The sequence below is a fragment of the Mastigoproctus giganteus genome, chromosome 2 (genome assembly GCF_048544385.1).
Source record: "Mastigoproctus giganteus isolate SK-2022 chromosome 2, ASM4854438v1, whole genome shotgun sequence".
In the NCBI taxonomy this organism is placed as follows: Eukaryota; Metazoa; Arthropoda; class Arachnida; order Uropygi; family Thelyphonidae; genus Mastigoproctus; species Mastigoproctus giganteus.
In genome coordinates this window covers 87,782,253-87,803,472 of record NC_143576.1, presented here as the reverse complement: position 1 = coordinate 87,803,472, position 21,220 = coordinate 87,782,253, and the positions used below count along the sequence as shown (strand labels likewise).

General features: G+C 35.9%; 1 protein-coding gene across 1 annotated transcript in view; it reads left to right on the top strand.

The window, feature by feature from the left end:
- EndoA (SH3 domain containing GRB2 like, endophilin-A) overlaps positions 1–21,220 on the top strand; it is a 416,265-nt gene that overhangs the window by 204,011 nt on the left and 191,034 nt on the right. The window contains exon 8 of the mRNA XM_090389410.1: positions 8,487–8,553. Within this exon, the coding sequence (XP_090245536.1) occupies positions 8,487–8,553 (67 nt within the window). The remainder of the gene's footprint in view (positions 1–8,486; positions 8,554–21,220) is intronic.

The following is a 21,220-nucleotide window of genomic DNA, read 5'->3' as shown; positions in this document are numbered from 1 at the left end:
AAGAGCTGGTTGAATAGATTTAAAATCCAGGGAGAAGCCGCAAGTGCAGATTAAGGAGCCGAAACTTTCAAAAAAGAACTTGTTAAAATTATTGAATAGGGGTATTATGTGTTACAACAAGTTTTTAACATAGATGAAGCAGGACTTTTGTGGAAACGAATGCCTAAAAGAAGTTTCATATTGAAAGAAAAAAAAAAAAAAACATGCCGGGTAAAGAAGAAAAAAACATGCCAGGTTTCAAAGCGGCAAAGGATCGGTTGACTTTATTGTTGGGTGGTAATGCTGCGGGGGATTTAAAATTAATACCCCTTTAGTTTATTTGGAAGAGGGCCAAAGTTCAACCCAAAATCGACACATTTTTCTTGATTAAATTCATCAGTTCAATTAAATTCATGATTTTAATTGGAATTTTAAGTTTAATTTTGATACGTAAGTAGTTACCACATAATTATATACGTATGTAATGCAGAATATTTTATATGTACAAATATTTGAATATTAAATATTTTGACCGACATTTGTGCATCTTTTCACTACCGTTTATTATTGATTAGACAATATCCTATGGCACTGACTGCAAATCACAAATACATATGTTACCTTATGGGAATGTGACGCTCGCTTAGCGTGGATTCACTTAGCGCTCTGTTTTTATGGAACCAATTATCAGCGTTAAGCGGGGGTCACCTGTATATGCTATGAGTAACGGATTGTTTTATATGCATTTGATACCATCGAAAAATAGAATTTTCATTATCGCACACACGCCCGAAAAATTCACCATAAAGTGTGAAATTGCTCAACTTGATTGTGTGAAATTGCTCTCCAAAAACCACAGCAAAGCAAGAGAAGTGACGGGGAGAAAATCTATTTTTCAGTAGGGTTTATCTGTTTATTGCAGTTCAGAACAGCATTATGACTGTGGATAGTGAATTTATTCGGCTTCTGTACTAAAACAGAATTTCTCCCTTTGTGATGACATCAAAGCGTAACAATCAAATATCTTCTAAGAATACTTTTTGGGCAGCCGTTAGTCGCAATCTGTTAGCTTTGTACTGTTAGAAAATATTGCAGTTTTGTGAAGAATACACATTTCAAGAAACAATCCGTTATTCATAGTGGATGATTTTTTTCTTCTTTTGCACACCAGTTTTCAAAGTTTATAACGCAGCTACAAATAGAAAAATTTTCTCGAAATTTCGTTAGAAGATCAAACCCAGGAAACTGCTGTTCCGATATTGTTTACTAAAAACAATTACAATAAAGCAAACTTTTTTTTTTATCAAATGCGCATTGCAGTGTTATCAGTTTTACACCAGTTTTTCTGTTCATAGGAGCAATACACATTTAAGAAAGGAAATATGATCTGTTCGCCTTTAAAAAACAGTTGTTGCTACTGTTTTGCTTTATTGCTTCTTATGTCAACTCACAGTAGCTCGCGTTGTCGCATTTCAAAAGCCCTAGGCTAATTAGGGTGAGTTTAGAAAAATAGCAGAAAAAGGCCTAAAAATATACACACTTGATGTCACATTTTTGTCATTTGCGTGAAATTCAATAGAAGGTTTTGAAATTTGAAGTGGGAAAATCTAAGAAAACAGTTCTGGCTTCACCTATAGCGAATTTGAGCTGTGTCCATAGAGTAAAAATTATAGAATTTATTAGTTGACTTTTGAACTGGGTCCACTGGACTCAAGGAGATAAAAATATGGATAAGGAGCCACTGACCCCTAGACCATCTGAATGCCCCCCAATTGCTTCTGAACCCACTATCACCTCCCTAGAAGGCTTCAGTGCCCAGTGGGGGGGGGGTACCGCCCACTTTGGGAACCTATGGTTTAGCACTTGAAAGGGTGAGGTGGCTATATAGTCTGAAAGTAACTGGCCGTTGTGTGTGCCTGCTCTGTCTTCCGTACGGCTATGCCATAAGGCTGACCGGCAGTTGACATCAGCACACACTATGATATTTGCAGTAAGTACCAAGTTTTTGACTACTTGTAGGTATTCAATAGTTGGATTTATATCTTCACCTGGTCTGGAATATAGTGAAATAATGTAAAACTGTCTTGCAGCACTGGTGATATTGGCACACACTCCCACTGGGGAGCAGAGGTGACCCACCTTTGTGACTGGTTAGTATTTTTAACCACTATTGCTGTAGAAGGGACACCTGAGGTGTATTCTGTTATTTTATAGCCTCTTGGGTATCCCTGAACCCTACCCATATTGTGTAGGGTTCCTGGAGTACCAAGATATCTATATTATTTTCTTCCAATTTGAGTTTGATCTGATCTACAACGGCTCTTGCTCTTTGAGCATTCAATTGGACAAGATTTAGAGCCTTAGTCACATTTACGTTTTCAGTCTGGCCCATAGTTGGTTCTAGATTGAATAAGTTTTGCATTTTTTTATAACTGGGGCATTTATCATCCCTAATACTATGTGTATAGTCAGTCAGCCATGCTGCCTTGCATGTAGCACATTTTGGCTACTGAGAATTATTTTTGTAATCATGGCCAGTTACTGCACAGTGACCACAAACAGGTTCTTTCTGACTGCAGTCTCTGGCAATGTGACCATATTAAAGATGCTATAATGAAAATTATGCTTCGCTTAATAAAACGTCTTTCTCCTTCAGAAAATGATGAATGTAATTCAACCATGGAAGAGCAAACGTGGAACAGAACATTAGTGTTCTGCAAATTCTTTCCAAAATAAGAAATTGCCCAACTCCAATGAGATTTTAAAAGATGAACTTGAGTCAGAAATTAATGAAATACTTTTTTAACTATTTTTGCTAAAAACTTCAAAGCCTTGAAAATATGGACTGAGATCATCTACGATTATCTCAGTACAATAGGACCAGAATAGAATCCGAAAGGGCGTTTCTGCCGCTAATTAAATATATACCAAAATTATATCCATTTTAAACGATCAATCTATTGATTGCTTATGATTCTTAAGAGCTCACTTTATTCGGACAGGTAGTGTGGATGCTTAAACATAACTAAACTTTGCAGTAACAATATGTATTTCTTTGTTTTTAGAATAACTCTATTTAATGATTTTTTTCAGAATATTTATTGCAATAAAAGTTTATTTAAAACATGAATTCAAGTAATTACTCGTTTTTTTCCTTACTTTATTGCACCTAATTGTCATCAAAATTTACTGAGAAAAACGTTTGTTTTTGGAATACTAGTATTAATATCCCGGTTTCATAAATTAAAAATACTGAAATACCAGTATTAAGATTTTGACCGGTATTGTAAGCTCTACTACAGAAGAAAGGTGGATACAAGAGATGATCTGCTGGCTTGCATAATGGATGCTGTTGCCCATATAAAGGAATGTGAAGATACACTTAGACAAGCAGCACGTCATGTTCTCATGAGAGTAGAAAAGTGCATTGAAGTTAATGGTGGCATTTTTGAATATTTATTATAAACTGTTCCAAATTTGTCACTTGAAAAATAAATATTCAAATGCCTCTATCTCGGAAACCATTCGGGATAGGACACATGTTCATATGAACTTTTTTGCTTAATCCTTCACCTCCTGGAATATTGACCTTTCCTCCTGGAACACCCTCTTTATATACATGCATATTAAATATATGAGATATGATAGGGTAAAATCTGAGTAGTAGTGGAAAGTTAAAATTTAATTAGATATGACAAAAAGCACCAGAGCATGCAAAGGATGCAGAAGTTTATATACAGTAGAACTCCGTTAATCCAGACTTTGCATTAGACACTGTAATTTGCAAAATATTTAAGCCTTTCTTCGCAAAAGCAACCCTTTGTTCCATTTACTAATCTTGTTACCCTTCTCTGTACTTGTTCCAACAGCTCTACATCCTTCTTAAAATTAGGCCTCCAGACCTGTATACAGTACCCAAGGTGTGGCCTGACCATTGCCTCATACAAGGGAATAATCACCTCCTTATCCCTGCTAGAAAAATTCCTGTATATCATTGACAAGATACCATGAGCTACTCTTGCAACCCATCTGCACTGCTCAGAACTTCATATCTGCCTGCACAATTACCCCCAGGTCCTTTTCATTCTCTACCACTGTCAGTGTAGTACCACAGAGTTGATATGTTGCTGTTTCCCATATGTAGTACTTTACATTTGTCAATGTTAAACTTCATTTGCCACCTCTCAGCCCATCTGCTCAAACTTTCCAGATCCTGTTGCAGCAGCGTAGTGTCAGTAGTGTCCTTAACAACCCTGCCAACCTTTGTATCGTCTGCAAACTTGGACATTAAGCTTGATATACCATCATCAATATCATTTATAAATAGAGAAAACAATAATGGACCCAACACTGAACCTTGAGAGACTCCATTGATTACCACTCTGTCTTCTCCCCCTCAACCATCCCTTTATCCATAGCAGCAATTTGCCTCCAATGCCACACTGCTCCAATTTGTGCAGCAGTCTTCCATGTGCAACAGTATCAAAAGCCTTTCTAAGATCCAAATATATAATATCAAAGTTATTCTCTGCATCCAGTTGTTTTGTGGCTGCATCATAGTATCCAATGAAATTGGTCAGGCAAGACTTTCCCTTAACAAAACCATGCTGTGTCTGAGCTATAACTGAAGTCTTGTCTAGATGATCCTGCAGTGCTTCTTTAACCAGTGCCTCCATTAATTTTCCAGGAACAGAAGTTAAACTCACAGGTCTATAATTACTTGTGTCAGCCTTTGATCCGCCTTTGTGAATTGGGGTCACATTTGCACATCTCCAGTCTATGGGTACCTCCCCTGAGTCCAAAGAAACTCTCGTAATTATGGCTAAGGGTTTGCTTACTTCCTTTGCTGCCTCCTTTAATATAACTGAATAGATCCCATCCACTCCAGGTGCCTTTTTTATGTTTATCTTCAACAATTTCTCCTCCACTTTCCTCTCAATTATTACAAAATCATCTAGCTCACTGGCAGAGTTTACTTCACCTCTGGTATTCCCCTTCCTGAATAACTCCTCGTGTGTGAATGTAGATGCAAAATACTCATTTAGTTTGTTAGCCACGTGAGCAGGATCTTCAACTATTGAACCATGAATAATCAGTGGACCAATCTGATTCATCCCTTTCCTTCTAGAGTTTACATAGGTAAAGAACTCTTCTGTTTTTCTTTGCATCCTTTGTGGCTTGGTTACAGACCAGCTTATATCTGTCATAGGGTTCCATGTCACCCATTAATTTATATGTATCCCATGCATTTTTCTTCTCTGCATATGGCTCATTACTTCATCTGACATCCATTTAGGTCTAAACTTTGAACAATATTTCTTAGTTGGTATGTAAAACCTAGTAGCTTCCAAGATAAGTTCTTTGAATGCTTCCCATTTTGAATTTGCTGTTGGTAACATCATCAGTTGGTCCCACTGTATAGAATTTAAATACTGTCTCAGACCATCGTAGTCGCCTTTACGAAAGTAAAAACTCTTCCCTTTACCCCTGATGCTAGTTACCTCTTTGAGTAAATCCCACTTCAGCACACTGTGATCACTGCCACCTAGTCGTTCCTTTATCTGCAGATTCTTAATGCATGAAGATTCACTACTGAACACATTGCAGTGTTTTTCACAATTTGTGTCTTCAAAACTTTTAAAAACAGTAACACATGAAGATAGGCTGAAAAGTAATAACCGCTTAGTTCATCACCAATTGTGCAAGGAAGTGCAGCAAGTTCCAACGGAACTTTCAGTTGGAACTTGCGAAGATTACCCTACGATTGTCTCCGACCGTACCATGCAGTTCAGTCGGATTTCTGGAGGTTCCAACTGAAGACACTGAAATTGTGAAAAATACCGCAATGTAGTCTTATTTTGGTTTCCTTTTCATTTCTTATTTTAATTTCTTGCCAACTATCTGTCTCTCTCTTTTTCATATATATTACCTGGTCACCTTATCCTACCCTATATCGCTACATTCCTTATCCATTTCGTTGAATTCACTACTGGTGTATAACGTAGATTCAATAGGATTAAACAAAAATCTTCTTCACACTTTTTACATACTATATATAAATATTATGGTGTTTTGCTAATGCAGTGTCCCTGCTCTATAATCTACGTTATCTTCCTTTTTGTACTGTTACTCTCCAGCCTCTATGATTACTTAGCTTCTTAGTACTATTATTCTTTTATTATATATACAGTGGATTCCAGTTGTTTGGGCCACTGGTTAATCGGGGTAGCCATTTATTTGGGGCAAATCTTAAAAAACATAACCCAATTGAGGAAATAGCATGGTTTACTTTGCTTAATTGGGACAACATGCCGTTTAATTGTGGCAGGAGACCACAGCACCGGAGATTACCCTACGATTGTCTCGACCGTACCACGTGGTTCGGTCGGATTTCTGGAGGTCACAACCATAAAACAATTAGCATTAGCAGTCACCTGTTTATTGGGCTTTTCTGTTAGTGCAATCTATCATAAACAGATAGTAAACTCGATCTTATTGAATTTGCGATAATACTGACATCTGGAATTCTGTGGGTTATTATGGTGAAATGTGTTTACACTTACATGAAATCTTCAGTCATATAAAAAAATTAATTTTCAGAATCTTCTCTTCATTCCTATTTTTAAAGCTTTGTAACTTGTTATAATGACCAGCGCTTACTACACATCGTAAAGTGAACGGTACTTTACTATGGTGAATCCATCTTAACGTGATTTGATTGTACAACGAACCAATTGTAAAGCGGGGGTCCATTGCATTTTTTAATAGGTGCCTCCGTAGCCAGGTGGGAAGGAGCAGCAGTGCATAGCACATGCTTCTTAATTAGACCGGGGTTCGAGCCCGTCACCACCAAATACAGAGGATGCGGAAAGGTCAGGGAATGACCACCGCATATCCCAGAGCAATATGGCCTTAGTTGCTAATGCTCCTAAAAAAACAAAAATAACGTAACAGCAATTTTTAACTTTTTTTTTACGTGAAACTTCGGTTAATTGGGCAGCCGCTTAATTGGGCCAAAATGCACTAGTCCCAAATAACCGAAATCAACTGTGTGTGTGTGTGTATACATATATATATAGAAAACATGAGATGTATGAAGGAAAAGAAAGTTTTTTTTTTTTTTTAATTATTATTATTTTATTTATTATTTATTTATTTTTAAATTTTTATTCTATAAGAAGGATACAGAACAATTTCAAACCTATGAATTCTTGACAATTTTTCACAACTACAGTAAGATTGATGTATTTCCAATCCTTACTGAGTTGATTCTTTTTTTGAGTTTATCCAGTCTTAGCGTACCAGCTAAATTCAATGTGGGATCCATAGAGTCCCAAAAACTGTTTCTGGGATCCATAGAGTCCCAAAAAACAGTCAGCATCACTATGCTGATTTTATGATTGGAACTTGAATTTTTTTTAGATGTGGAGATTTTGTGATGAAATTGTTTAGACTGTTTCTTGTTGTCTGTATCAAAGTGGTAAATTCAGGATTCTCTTCAATCAAAGTTAGTATGCATTCAAAAAAAGTATGCATTTAAAAATGCATACTTTTTTTGTTTTCAAAATAGTTGTTGAGAAACATCTACTTCTCTCTTTTTGTGTATTCAGAGATGCTCCATTTAAAACTGTACAGCTTGTAAATAAACAACTTCAATAAACAAATTTAGGTTCCCACAGTAGCTAATGCATACTGCTAGGTACTGGGCGAACGTAGTTGGATCTTGCTGCACCACCTTGCACTATTGATGATGAACTAAGGGGTTATTACTTTTCAGCCTGTCTTCATGTGTTACTGTTTTTAAAAATAGTGAGGTTCCATGAAAACTTTGGTTTGTGAAAGGGCTCCTTAGCTGTAAAAGGTTGAAAAGCATTATGCCGACTGTAAATTAGAAAGCCAAAATTTCTGCAAGCAGTGTCAATTGACTAGACTTTCAAGTGTCAGTAGAACATGTATGTATACTCCTTTATACTCTCTCTCTCTCTCTCTCTCTCTCTCTCTCTCTCTCTCTCTCTCTCTCTCTCTCTCTCTCTCTCACACACACACACACACACACACACACACACACACACACACACACACACACACACACACACACACACACACACACACACACACACACACACACACACACACACACATGTATTGTTCAAACTTAGTATAAATGTTTGGAATATGTTTTTTGTAATGATTATACTGCACAAATAAGACCTACCAGACTTTCACATTTTGGCATCATTTCATGTGTATTCTCTTTATTTCAAGTTTAGGCAGTGTACACCAACGAAAGGTGGGTGGGAGGTGAGAATGACAAATTCAGCTTATTTTGAAAGCATCCATGTTGTGCTTCCCATGGTGTGGAAAAAGAAAGTGTCACTTCACTGTGCAATATGTGAAATAGGCATTGCCTTGAACATTTTTCTTAATCATAATGCTGTTTTACTAGTTTTAGCAGTTTTCTTATTTAATTTTTTATTAAGTAAAAATACTTAATGTTTAACCTCTAGCATCATCGAAAAAAACTCCAAGGAAGAAGATTAGATTATGATTGCAAAAAAAGAAGACAAACTAAAGGTAAGATTAAATATTCTAAATCACTTAATTTAGGTGATACATGATTGCTTTCAAAATATTCTTCTATAGGTATATATATTCAGATGATATCCTTTTCCTAAAGAAAAGGATGACAGTATCTTAGTTTAAAAAAAAAAAAAAAGTAGAGATAGTTTTTAGCATAGCCTTTTGGTACCTGTTTGGATTTTAAAATAACATTATAAGCACAAAAACTCCCATTCCCTTTCCTCAGGTGTCAAATGAATTAAATATGTAAATATATGTTGTTTAATTTATTTGACATTTATGTGTTATAACTATCAGTGTGAAGTCATTCTTCATCTAGATGAACTAAAGTTTTTTATAAGAAATTTAATAATAAATTTCTTATTGTATGCAGTGAATTGTTTCTATCTATATTGAAATTGCACATTTTTGGCATCTTTATACTTAAGTTGAATGTCACACCGAATGCAAAAATTTTTGCTGAAATAGGATTTAACAGGAACAACTACTCGGCACTTGTGTGCCTCAGCCAGTAACAATGCCCAGGCAGGCTTGGAACCACTTAGATCTCTCTCTCTCATGTGTTGCAGTCCTAAGTGCCAAATGATGTTATTGACTACAGCGATTCTTCAGTGATGAACTAGTGCACAAGTTTCTGTAAAGTTCTTAGTATTGTAAATCTGAAAGCCAAGTACAGTCAGTCCTCGTATAACACGTGTTTACACCACACGAATTCGATCATACGCGATTTATAAATAGGGGAACAATATCATATATAACATAAACCGAATTCGCTTATGCACGATTCGCTTTTGTGTTTACAAGAATTGTCAGTCGAACACAGAATCACCCCAGCTGAACGCAACATGATTGGAATGAAGAGAAGATTCTGAAAATGTATTTGTTTTTTATATCAGTGAAGGGGAAACACATTTCACCATAACGTAAAAACCCACCCAATTCCAGCTATCAGTATTATCACAAATGCAATTAGATTGAGTTTACTACCAGTTTATAACAGATTCCACTAGCAGAAACGCAACTGGAAATTGTGTTTATTGTTTTATGGTAGTAACCCCCAGAAATGTGCTTCAGTAAAATGTGAGCTAGTGAGGTGTTAATAGTGTCTCTGCTTTTACAGTGTTGTTTATTCAGTTGCTACATGCACGCAGCTTTGTTTATGCGTATCGAGCGTGCCCCCTCATTTTGTGCCTTATTCCCAAAAAATGAGTAAAATACTTAAAAGGTGTGAAAAGGAAGCGTCCTGGTGAAGACACTACAGATTCAGAGAGAAAAAGAAAAACAATAAATAGAGGCGGACTGTGTCAAAAATTCTTACTCAGGAAAATTTGTAGTCGCCTCACACTAGTGTTTATGGCCAAAATCACACTGGTCTCCGGCCCACCGGAGTTTACCCTGGTAAGGCTTATGGCCAGTCTGCTCTGTTGACAGAGAAAAAATATGAAATTGTGAAACGCTTTGAGCGAAATGAAAGACCGTGTGATATTGCACGTGCTACAGGCCTAAATGAGGCAATGCCGAGAATTAGAAAGAATGCAGAGAAAATAAAAACAACTTTCATTGTAGGAACAACTCAAAGTGTAATTAAAATCCATTAGATCAAGACACAAAGAATTGGAAGAGATGAAACGGCTGTCATCTGTTTGGATATAAAATCAAACAAAAAACAAGTTTGCTTACGATAGAAGCAAAAGCATTAGCAATATTTTTACTTAATAGTTGTAATAAAATACTTATGTATTTTATTACGATTATAATGTTTTGGTTACAAATGTATGTTCAATCTTGGGTGGTCACCTAACCCTATTTTCCCCATAGGGCCTGTTGTTTATATTGCACGATTTTGCATTGCACGAGGGTTTCTAGGAACACTTGCAGTTGGTCCCACCGTAGAGAATTTAAATACTGTCTCAGACCACTGTAGTCACCTTTACGAAAGCAAAAACCCTTCCCTTTACCCCTGATGGTAGTTTCCTCTTTGAGTAAATCCCACTTCAGCATACCTGATCACTGCCACCTAGTGGTTCCTTTATCTGCAGATTCTTAATGCATGAAGAAGCACTACTGATAATTAGATCAAGCGTATTACTCCCTCTAGTTGCCTCCCGAACATGTTGATGTAGAAAACAATCATCCAATAAATCCACAAAAGTCTTGCTTGTGTGTGTGTGTGTGTGTGTGTGTGTGTGTGTGTGTGTGTGTGTGTGTGTGTGTGTGTGTGTGTGTGTGTGACCAACCCACAAATTCCAGTCAATATCTGGGAAATTAAAATCCCCCATTATAAGACTCTGATTTACTGGCCCACCCTATTTCCCTGTACAGTTCCTTATTATACTCATCAGAGTCATTAGGCCTATAACACACTCCTACTCTCAATTTTGATCTCCCAATGCTTATGTCACACCAAACTGATTCGGCACTGCACTGTCCAGCGATGTCGACTGGCTTCACTTCCTTGGATTTTGTGTTTCTTAACTAATAGTATAACCCCCTCCTCCCTCCCTATCTTGTCTATCCTTCCTGTACACATTGTACTCCCCAAATTCCAGTTCTGCATTCCTTATATCTGTGTGACATCACGTCTCTGATATCTCAACAATATCTGCCTTTGATGTTCTGAGCAATACCTCAAATTCATCAAATTTATTTACCAAACTCCTAGCATTGGTGTACATGCAAGTATACATGCACCTGTTCCTATTCTTAGCTACCCTAACACAACCCATGTGTTTACTTGTACCGCAGTGACTCCCAGCAGTCTCTGAAATATCCTGAATTCTGTTTTCCAGGCTGCTGCTCATTCCAATAGAAGCAATGCAAGAATCACTTTCACCTCTGCCAGTGGCTACTGTTAATCTATTAGTCCTTGTATCCCCCCAAGCTAGCAGTTTTTCGATCCACTAACACTGCCTCAATAGCATCAGCAAATATTCTTGCACCCTTTCTATTTAAGTGTATCCCATTCCTGTAGAAGCAGTCTCTCCTGACTATAGACCAGTCAGAAAAAAATTCTACCCCTTGAGCCTTGCACAATCTTTCCAAATGATGTCATAATGAGAAGAAAGTAGAACAGAAATTGAAGCTAAATGTGAAAAAGTCAAATGAGGTTTGCATTCAATTCCTTTCTGACTATGTCATTGTAAGTAAACAATTCAGTTAGACAAGATCTCTCCTTAACAGATCCATGCTGTGATTGTTGTATATCTGCATTATTTCCTTAACCGTTGACTTCATTATTCTCCCTGGAATATAAATCAATATCTGATATTTTAAACCTTTAAAAGATAATGCAACCTTCCCTGTTCAAGTTTGTAATAAAAAATCAGGTGGAAACGAGAGTTGAATTTAAAAAAGAACTAATTAAAATTTGATTGTGATCCGTGATTTCTGAAAAACAGTAGTGATAGAATGGTAGGACATGACTCATGCAATTATTTTTTTAACCCAATGTCAAAATGTCAGTCCTCTGAAGTAAAGTTATGTAAGGATAATATTCTTACAAATTCAAAATTCTGTATGAATTTGTTTTAGGAGGTCATGCCATTTAATAAGATTGTATACTTAGAAATAGAGCATTTAAGAAAATGCAGTTGGAAGGAAGAGACCTGGTCTGTGAGTGAAGAAAATTTGGGAATTATTTGATGTCAGTACTACTGCTCATTGTGTGACAATTCTGAATACATTTATAAACAATCTATCTTAGAACATCTATCCTCATTTAAATGAACATATACCATGTAATTTTTATTATATCCTCCCCCCACCCAGCCATAGAGAGAGCTCATAAAGTGGAGAAGGATTTGCTGGTGAAGCAGAGCTTATGGCAAATACAAAATCAAGTAACATTCAAGAGTGTGTGTCCCCCCCCCCCCACTTTTTTTTTTTTTTTTTTTTGTTTTTCACAGTTATATAACTGTTTAGCCAAGGTTGTTATTTTGAAAAAATTTATCATTTATTTAGCCAAGGTTGTTATTTCGAAAAATTTATGATTTATTTAGCTGCAAATATGTTTGTTCAAATAAAAATTCATTACTGGAATTTTCTAACAGACTACTACATAGTCTGTTAGAAAACTTATTTACTCATAAAAATAGTTTCCTTTTCTTATAACAATAGTTAATGATTTCTGTCTGTGCTAAACTTCCAGAGAATGACCTAATTTATATATTCATTTCCAGATGCTATTAATTTATTTTTTATGAATAGTGTACAGTCTCTATATTTCTTTGAAAATTATTCTGACAATAATTTTATTGTCAGAATAATTTTCAAATATTATTAAGAGTATTAAGATTAATTTTAAGAAAATTTTGTTCTACTTGAGCTAACATTTATTTTCTCTTTTTTTTTTTTTTTTTTTTTTTCTTTTTATGCTGACTACATCATTTAGCTGGTAAGTTTATCTTTGTTGATTTTATTTGTATTCTGTAATTTATAGTAGATATTAGATTTTTTTTTTTTGGAGTTTTAGTTTTTTTTTTGTATATATTTAGCAGTAAAGCTAGTGAATTTTCTCTGTATCTGACAGTAACATCTTTCTTAATAAATAAATCATATAAAATGAGTGCCCTTCAATCATTATTCCTCAATTTCATTCATTTTGTATGACTGAAAGCCAGAAAATTTCAAGCTCTTATAAAGATCAGGTGCCGAGTCAAGGAAAAGCTATGGAAAATACTGCATTCCTATACTGCCACTTATTGTACTTAGCTGTGTGTGTGTGTGTGTGTGTGTCCCTTCCTTGAGAGGAAAGTAATATACAAAATATGAAAAGTGCAGTAAATATATATGGTACATGTCATGCGGCGAAGTAAAATTTAAATTTCTTAGTTCCTTGTCCAAAATATCCCATACTTTATATACTGATATTAATAGTGGCAAATGATACAAGAAAGCAAGCTTATACAGCATAAGCAAAAAAAAAATCTCATTTCACCTGTCTTTCCCCTCACTAGTTTGTCTAGTTCTTCCTTGAATTTATTCAAGTTATACGCTTCCACGCCAACAGATCGAAGTTCGTTCCAGCAACCAACCATCCATTGACTAAAGGCAAATTTCTGCACATCTGTTCTGCAACCTTCCTTTTTCAATTTGAATTTATGCCCCCTCATCTGTGAGTGGGCATGCATGAAGTTCAGTGCTCAGCCCACAAAAGTGGGCTGAGCACTGAACCCTGGGGACTCTGTGAGGGGTGGGGATGAGAACAAACCTTTCACAACGTCACTGAAGTTAGTGTCTTTGCCCTAAATTATTTTAAAATCTCTTTACCACAAGAGATAAGGACCTATGTATGTATTTTAAAAGGCCACATTCCTCTGGTCTACTTAATTTCCTTTAAGGAGGCATATTGGCAAATACAAGTGGATGAAAGTTGTTTTGTTAATGTTGTTTACTAACAACAATATAAATATAAAATTAATTTAAAGTAAATTAAATATTTATTTTATTTAGCCAAGATTGATTAATACAATCTAAAAATTAATACAAGGATTAATACAATCTAAAAATTCCAAAAAACATTTGGAGAACAGTAAAAGTTTAGTGAATTGTTACTTTAGTCTATTGCAGTGTTTCTCAGCCTTTTTTATTTTTTATTTTTATTTTTTTTTTATTATTATTGTCCCCTAAATGGCTTTTTTGGATAAATTTTTTTTCCTAATTGCCTCCCCCCATGAAATTTTAAACAAGAAAATACTTTTGGAATTTACTTACTCTTTTTATTCAATGAGATCCCTGAGCCTGATGCTTCTTAGCTAAAAGTTCAGTGTTTGGTATGTGATGTTAGTAAGCTTAATATCTCCTCTTGAACATATATCAGTTCTGTTTCTTTTCTTTGTTAATTACAGACCTGCTAGTTTAACTCCTGTTCCAGGGAAATTAATGGAGGCACTGGTTAAAGAACCTTTGCGGGGTCATCTAGACAAGACTTCAGTTATAGCTCAGACACAGCATGGGTTTGTTGAGGGGAAGTCTTGTCTGACCAATTTGATTGGATACTATGATGTGGTCACAAAGGAACTGAATGCAAAGAATAATTTTGATATCATATATTTGGATCTTAGAAAGGCTTTTGATACTGTTGCACATGGAAGACTGCTGCACAAATTGGAGCAATGTGACATTGGAGGCAAATTGCTGCTATGGATAAAGGGATGGTTGAGTGGGAGAAGACAGAGTGGTAATCAGTGGACACTGCTCATCATGGACTAATGTTATTAGTGGAGTCCCCCAGGGTTCAGTGTTGGGTCCATTGTTGTTTTCTGTATTTATCAATGATATTGATAATGGTATATCAGGCTTAATGTCCAAGTTTTCAGATGATACAAAGGTTGGCAGGGTTGTTAATGACAGTCAAGACATTATGCTACTCCAACTGGATCTAGATAAGTTGGACAAATGAGCTGAGAAGTGGCAACTGAAGTTTAACATTGACAAATGCAAAGTACTACATATGGGAAGCAGTAACTCCAGAGTAACGTATCAACTGTGCGGGACTACACTGACAGTGGTAGAGAGTGAAAATGAGCTCGGAGTAATTGTGCAGGCAGATATGAAGTTTTCTGAGCAGTGCTGACAGTCTGCAAGAGTAGCTCATGGTGTCTTGTCAGTGATATACAGGAATTTTTCTAGCAGGGATAAGGAGGTGATTATCCCCTTGTATAAGACAATGGTCAGGCCACACGTTGAGTACTGTATAAAGGTATGGAAGCTTCATTTTAAGAAGGATGTAGAGCTGTTGGAATGAGTACAGAGAAGGGCAACAAGATTAGTGAATGGAACAAATGGTTGCTCTTACGTTTTACGCTCTTAAGTTTTACAAATTGCAGTGTCTGCAGACTAGGCACCTGCGAGGTGATCTGATTGAGATGTATAAAGCCCTGAATGGTTTGAGCATGCTGATGGGATTCTTCTTCTTGCTCAGAATAATCGCCTGAGAGGGTATAAATTCAAATTGAGGAAAGACAGTTGTAGGATAGATGTGCGGAAGTTTGCCTTTAGTCAGCGGGTGGTTTATTTCAGGAACAAACTTCCATCTATCATTGTAGAAGTCGATAGCTTAAACAGATTCAAGGCAGAACTAGACAAACATATGGTGCAAGTGGTTGCATGAGATGAGAAGCGTGCGTGCGTGTGTGTGTGTTTTGGCTGATGCTATAGAAGCTTGCTTTCTTGTATCATGGGCTCTTGCTAAATGCTAAAAAATGCTAATATTTTATTTACTGAACTAAAACCACTTTCAACTATATAAGATGTTGGAAAACAAAACAGTACTTTGTCCATTTCAGGCCACATCGTTGGATAAAGAAATTTAGTTGTTTTTGATCCCCATGACTTCGCCGTTCTATGCATTCTTCATTATATTTTAATTTATGCATTCTTAATTACATTTTAATTCAGTGAGTTCTTGAATTTCTTCACTAGCAGACCCAGCATCACTTCAAAAGGAAATAAATCTGCAAATCTGTTTTTCATTTCACCTTTTAAAGAACACAAATGATCTGAATAATTCTTAAGATCATTCTCAGTGAGAGATTCATTGATTTCAGCTAACTCTTGCATACCATGAAATTGCTTTCAAATATTTTCAATTTCAATGAAGGCTTTTAATACGTGTTTGCAGTCTATCACCACAATTAATTTCCCTTGAAGTTGAAGTGATACTTCATTAAGTTTTCAAAAAATCCAAGCCATATAGTATATGTTGTTTTTGTTTTCTGATTTCTTTTGCTAAATCTGTGTCTCTTTGCTTTCTAAAAAAATTATTGTGTCAAAAAAGGTTTATAAATCTTGTTAGACAGTTTCCTTTAGAAAGCCATCTGATTTCTGTATTTAAAAGATGCCTCACTGATGTAGCACCATCAGTGGCAGAGGATACCATATTTTCGATTGGTACTTGTTTTTAATCAAACCATGTTATTAAAGCAGCAAAATTGGATGCTCCAGTGCAGTCAATTTCTATAGATTTTAGAAACAACATCTTGCAATTTACAATCATCATTGAAATTACGATTATATGCCATTAGAAGTGCCTTATTGTCAGTAAATGTGGATCCATCAATCAGGATGTTTCCTTTTTAAGTGATCTAAAAGTCTTGATGGTTTCATAACCCCATTTGAAAAAGAACTATTACACATAAGACACAGGCTGTCTTGAGTCGAATGGGTTTTCAATAAAACCATAAGCTAGATATTCATCCAGATACTGTCAACACTTTTTCTTTTCAGCATTTGACATGCCTGATGATGAGTTGAATAACTACAAAGAATTAAATAATAAAATATTAACTATTTTTATTTAACTCTCACAGACCATCTCACTCACAAAAGCACTGTGGATCAAGAATAAACAACTTCCACATGGAAAAAATAAATCAATACTAACTGCCACTTAGAAAGTAGAAACAATAGACTGAAACATTTCCTTATCCCATCCATCATAACCCCATTTGAAAAAGAACTATTACACATAAGACACAGGCTGTCTTGAGTCGAATGGGTTTTCAATAAAACCATAAGCTAGATATTCATCCAGATACTGTCAACACTTTTTCTTTTCAGCATTTGACATGCCTGATGATGAGTTGAATAACTACAAAGAATTAAATAATAAAATATTAACTATTTTTATTTAACTCTCACAGACCATCTCACTCACAAAAGCACTGTGGATCAAGAATAAACAACTTCCACATGGAAAAAATAAATCAATACTAACTGCCACTTAGAAAGTAGAAACAATAGACTGAAACATTTCCTTATCCCATCCATGCCTCACATATAGACCAATGAAACAAAAGAATAAATAAATAAACCACACCCACCACGCACCGCCAAGGTCACAGCTGTCGGAAAGGTGCAGATGCCTAGGATTGCAGAAACATTGCCTCTGAAAGCACTTAGGCATTTAATGCCTATGAAAAGCAAAGGCAGTTGAATTAAATTGCATCCACTATCTTCCTTTTATCAAATTTTCTCACTCACTCCTGATATAATATACCTATATGTTAAAAATTAGTTGTCTTAGGGGAAAAGAAAACCCAATGAGAGAAATTAAATATTGAGGAATAAGATGTAATCGTGTAGGGTTGAACTGTGGAGAACCACAAACCATTGTAATACCCATGATTTTTTTGCCCACCCCAAAAAAAACAATTTTTGTCCCCATTGAGAATCCCTGGTCTATTGCATCATGTACAAACCTTGAAAAACTAAGTAATCCATCGCTTACAATCAAGAAGTCAGCCTTGTTCACAAATAGCAATTAGACAGTTCCATGACCTAACAAATTTCTTGACATTGTTAGCACATCTTAAAAAAACTTATTACTCTGAGGTGAAATGTACAGTTAATTCTAATGCTATTTTGTTCAATTGGTATTTTACCAAATTTGCCCATCTTTGTATAGCTGGAAAATGGGTGGTGTCAGATAACAGATTGTTAGATTTGGGAGGTTTGACTGTATTTCAAAATCTTAGAGTATCACATTTAAATTTATGCTTATTATTTATTGGTTTTTATTACTTATTATTTCAAGTGGAACTTGACTAATGCAATCTTCAAAGGGAGTTTCAGTTTGAATGGAAAGAAATTTTCATAATGCCTGGCACACTATGGCACATAGATGCTGATGTGCATAATAAATCCCCAAACAAACAAATCATGTCTATAGGATGTATTACCTCCCTTTTTCAAATATTTAACAAAATTTCTTAAAGGCCTCTTCCCAATTTCATAAAATTAACAATTCCACTGGGCCTTTTTATTGGCTGAACTGTAAAGCTCATAAAGTTATAAATGCGTTGCATCAAGGATCAAAATCTTAACGATCATATTATGAACGTGAATAAGATCATATTGCCACAAACAGCACAACTCTAAGTATGCTAAACAATGGAAATAGCCAAATAATGGAAATTTTGTCAAGATATAGTGATAATAATGGAGGCATGTGATGCAAGAAAGCAAGTGTATGAGCTTTATGTAGCATCAGCCAAAAAAAAAAAAAAAAAAAAAAACAATTTCACACATCCATTCCCTCTAAACGTTTGTCCAGTTCCTCCTTGAATTTATTTAAGCTATCAACTTCCACAACAACAGATGGAAGTTTGTTCCAGCAATTAAATCACTTGCTGGCTAAAGGCAAATTTCTGCACATCTATTCTAAAAACTTTTTTTTCTCAATTTGAATTTATGCCCCCTCAGGTTCATAATCTGAGCAAGCAGAAGAATCCCATCGGAATTCAGCATGCTCAACCCATTAAAGGCCTTATACACCTCAGTCAGATCACCTCGCAGGTGCCTAGTCTCCAGCTGCTGCAATTTGCAGAACTTAAGCATTTCTTGGTAAGAGGACCCCCTTCATTCCCCTCACTAATTGTTGCCCTTCTCTGTACATGCCCAAGTAACTCTATATCCTTCCTGAAATGAGGCCTCCAGACCTGTACACAGTACTCAAGGCGTGGCCTTACCATTGCCTTATACAAAGGGATAATCGCCTCCTTTTCCCTGCTAGCAAAATTCCTGTATATCATTGACAATACCCCATGACCTGCTCTGGCAGCCTGTCTGCATTGCTCAGAAAACTTCATATCTGACTGCACAATTATTCCCAGATCTTTTTGATTTTCTACCACCCTAATTGTAGTACCACACAGTTGGTACATTTCTCTAGCATTATTTCTACCCGTATGCAGTACTTTGGATTTGTCAATGTTAAACTTCAGTTGCCCCTTCTCAACCCATCTGCCCAAATTTTCTTGATCCTGTTGCAGTAGCACACTGTCATTAACAACCCTGCCAACCTTTGTATCATAGATCTGCAAACTTTGACATTAAGCTTGATATACCTTTATCATTGATAAATATACAAAATAACAGTGGGCCCAACACAGAACCCTGGGGGACTCCACTAATAATATTATAATCAAGCTGGAAAAACAATTAATAGAAACCCTGCCAATAGATGATGCTGTCATATATATCAACGATCAGCTGCTAAAAGCTTCGAAAGCTACAATACCCCAAATAAGCAGGGCAAGGCAGACACGGTACAACTCTTGGTGGAATGCAGAATGTGCAACAGCAAAAACAAAACAAAATCATGATGGAATAGATTCCGGAAATGTCCAACTGCCCTCAATTTTATTGCACATAAAAAAACCAAAGCCGAAGCGAGGAGAATTCAGAAGAAGGCAAAGAAAAATTCTTGGATCATATTTGCCTCCACACTTACTGGGAACTCGAGTCCCAGTTTGGTGTGGAAAAAAATTCTATTAAGTGGAAGATATCCAAGCATACAATCTCCAATCTTCCATTGGAAAGGGCAGGACGTTTCTACAACAGACGAGATATCAGAAATTCTAGCTGAATCTTTTGCTTCTACATCAGCAGTTACAAGCTGCAGCACTGACTTTCAAAAATATAAAGAGCAAGCTGAATGGAGTAAGTTGAATTTCTCTACCAAGACATCTCGTTTCTGTAATCTACCATTCCTAAAAGAGGAACTACTTAAAACCATTACAAAATTGCCTAATAGCGCACCAGGTCCCGATGGCATTTATTATACTATGATACACCTAAACTCTGATTGTCTGGATATCCTACTAGCTCTATATAATAGAATTTTTCTGAACAACCTGTATCCATCCATATGGCGGCATGCAATTGTCCTTGCATTTCCCAAACCCGGAAAAGATCCTTCCTGTACATATAATTATCGCCCTATTTCACTGACCAGCTGCTTAGGGAAAATCTTTGAACGAATGTTGCACAATAGACTTATGTGGTTGCTAGAAAAAGATATTTTATCATCCTACCAATTTGGATTTAGGAAAAATAGATCGACACTTGATCTACATGTCAAAGTTGAAACAAATATTAGAAACTCATTTATAAAAAAGCAGCATGTTGTGATGGTAAATCTAGATCTTGAAAAAGCCTTACAACATGGAGATTCGGAATCCTACGAGATCTATTTGTTAGAATACAGGACAACTTCCACAATTTAGAAAAATTCCTTACTGACAGAACATTTCAGGTACGATATAAAGGCTGTTTATCTACAATATATACACAAAAGGAAGGGGTCCCCCCCAGGCTCAGTATTAAGTGCAACCCTGTTTGCGCTGTGCTTGAACAATATCACAAAGGTTATACCACCTTCAGTGGAAATATATATGTATGCAGATGATCTTTCCATTTCATTTCAATCACAAAGCATGAACTCGATTGAACGACAGCTCCAATTATCCATAAACAAAATAGAAGCATGTACTAAACATAATGGATATAGAATACCTGAGAAAAAATCAGCTGTTATACACTTCTGTAAAATGCGTGGTCTTCATGTTGAACCAGTCTTATACTTAAATAAAATTGCTCTACCTGTTGTTCAAAATTTCTCCTTCTTGGCTTAACATTAGATAGAAAACTAAACTTTCATGAACATATATTAAGACTTCAAAATAGTTGCCTCTCAAAACTTAACATCTTGCGCACAGTATCCTCAATGGCCTGGGGAGCTGACAAGTACACATTACTACAATTATATAAAACTTTGATTAGATCTCGTTTGGATTATGGATCTCCTGTATATGCTTCAGCAAGAAGGAGCATTTTACATCGCCTAGATACCATTCACCATAATGCTCTCCGTATAGCT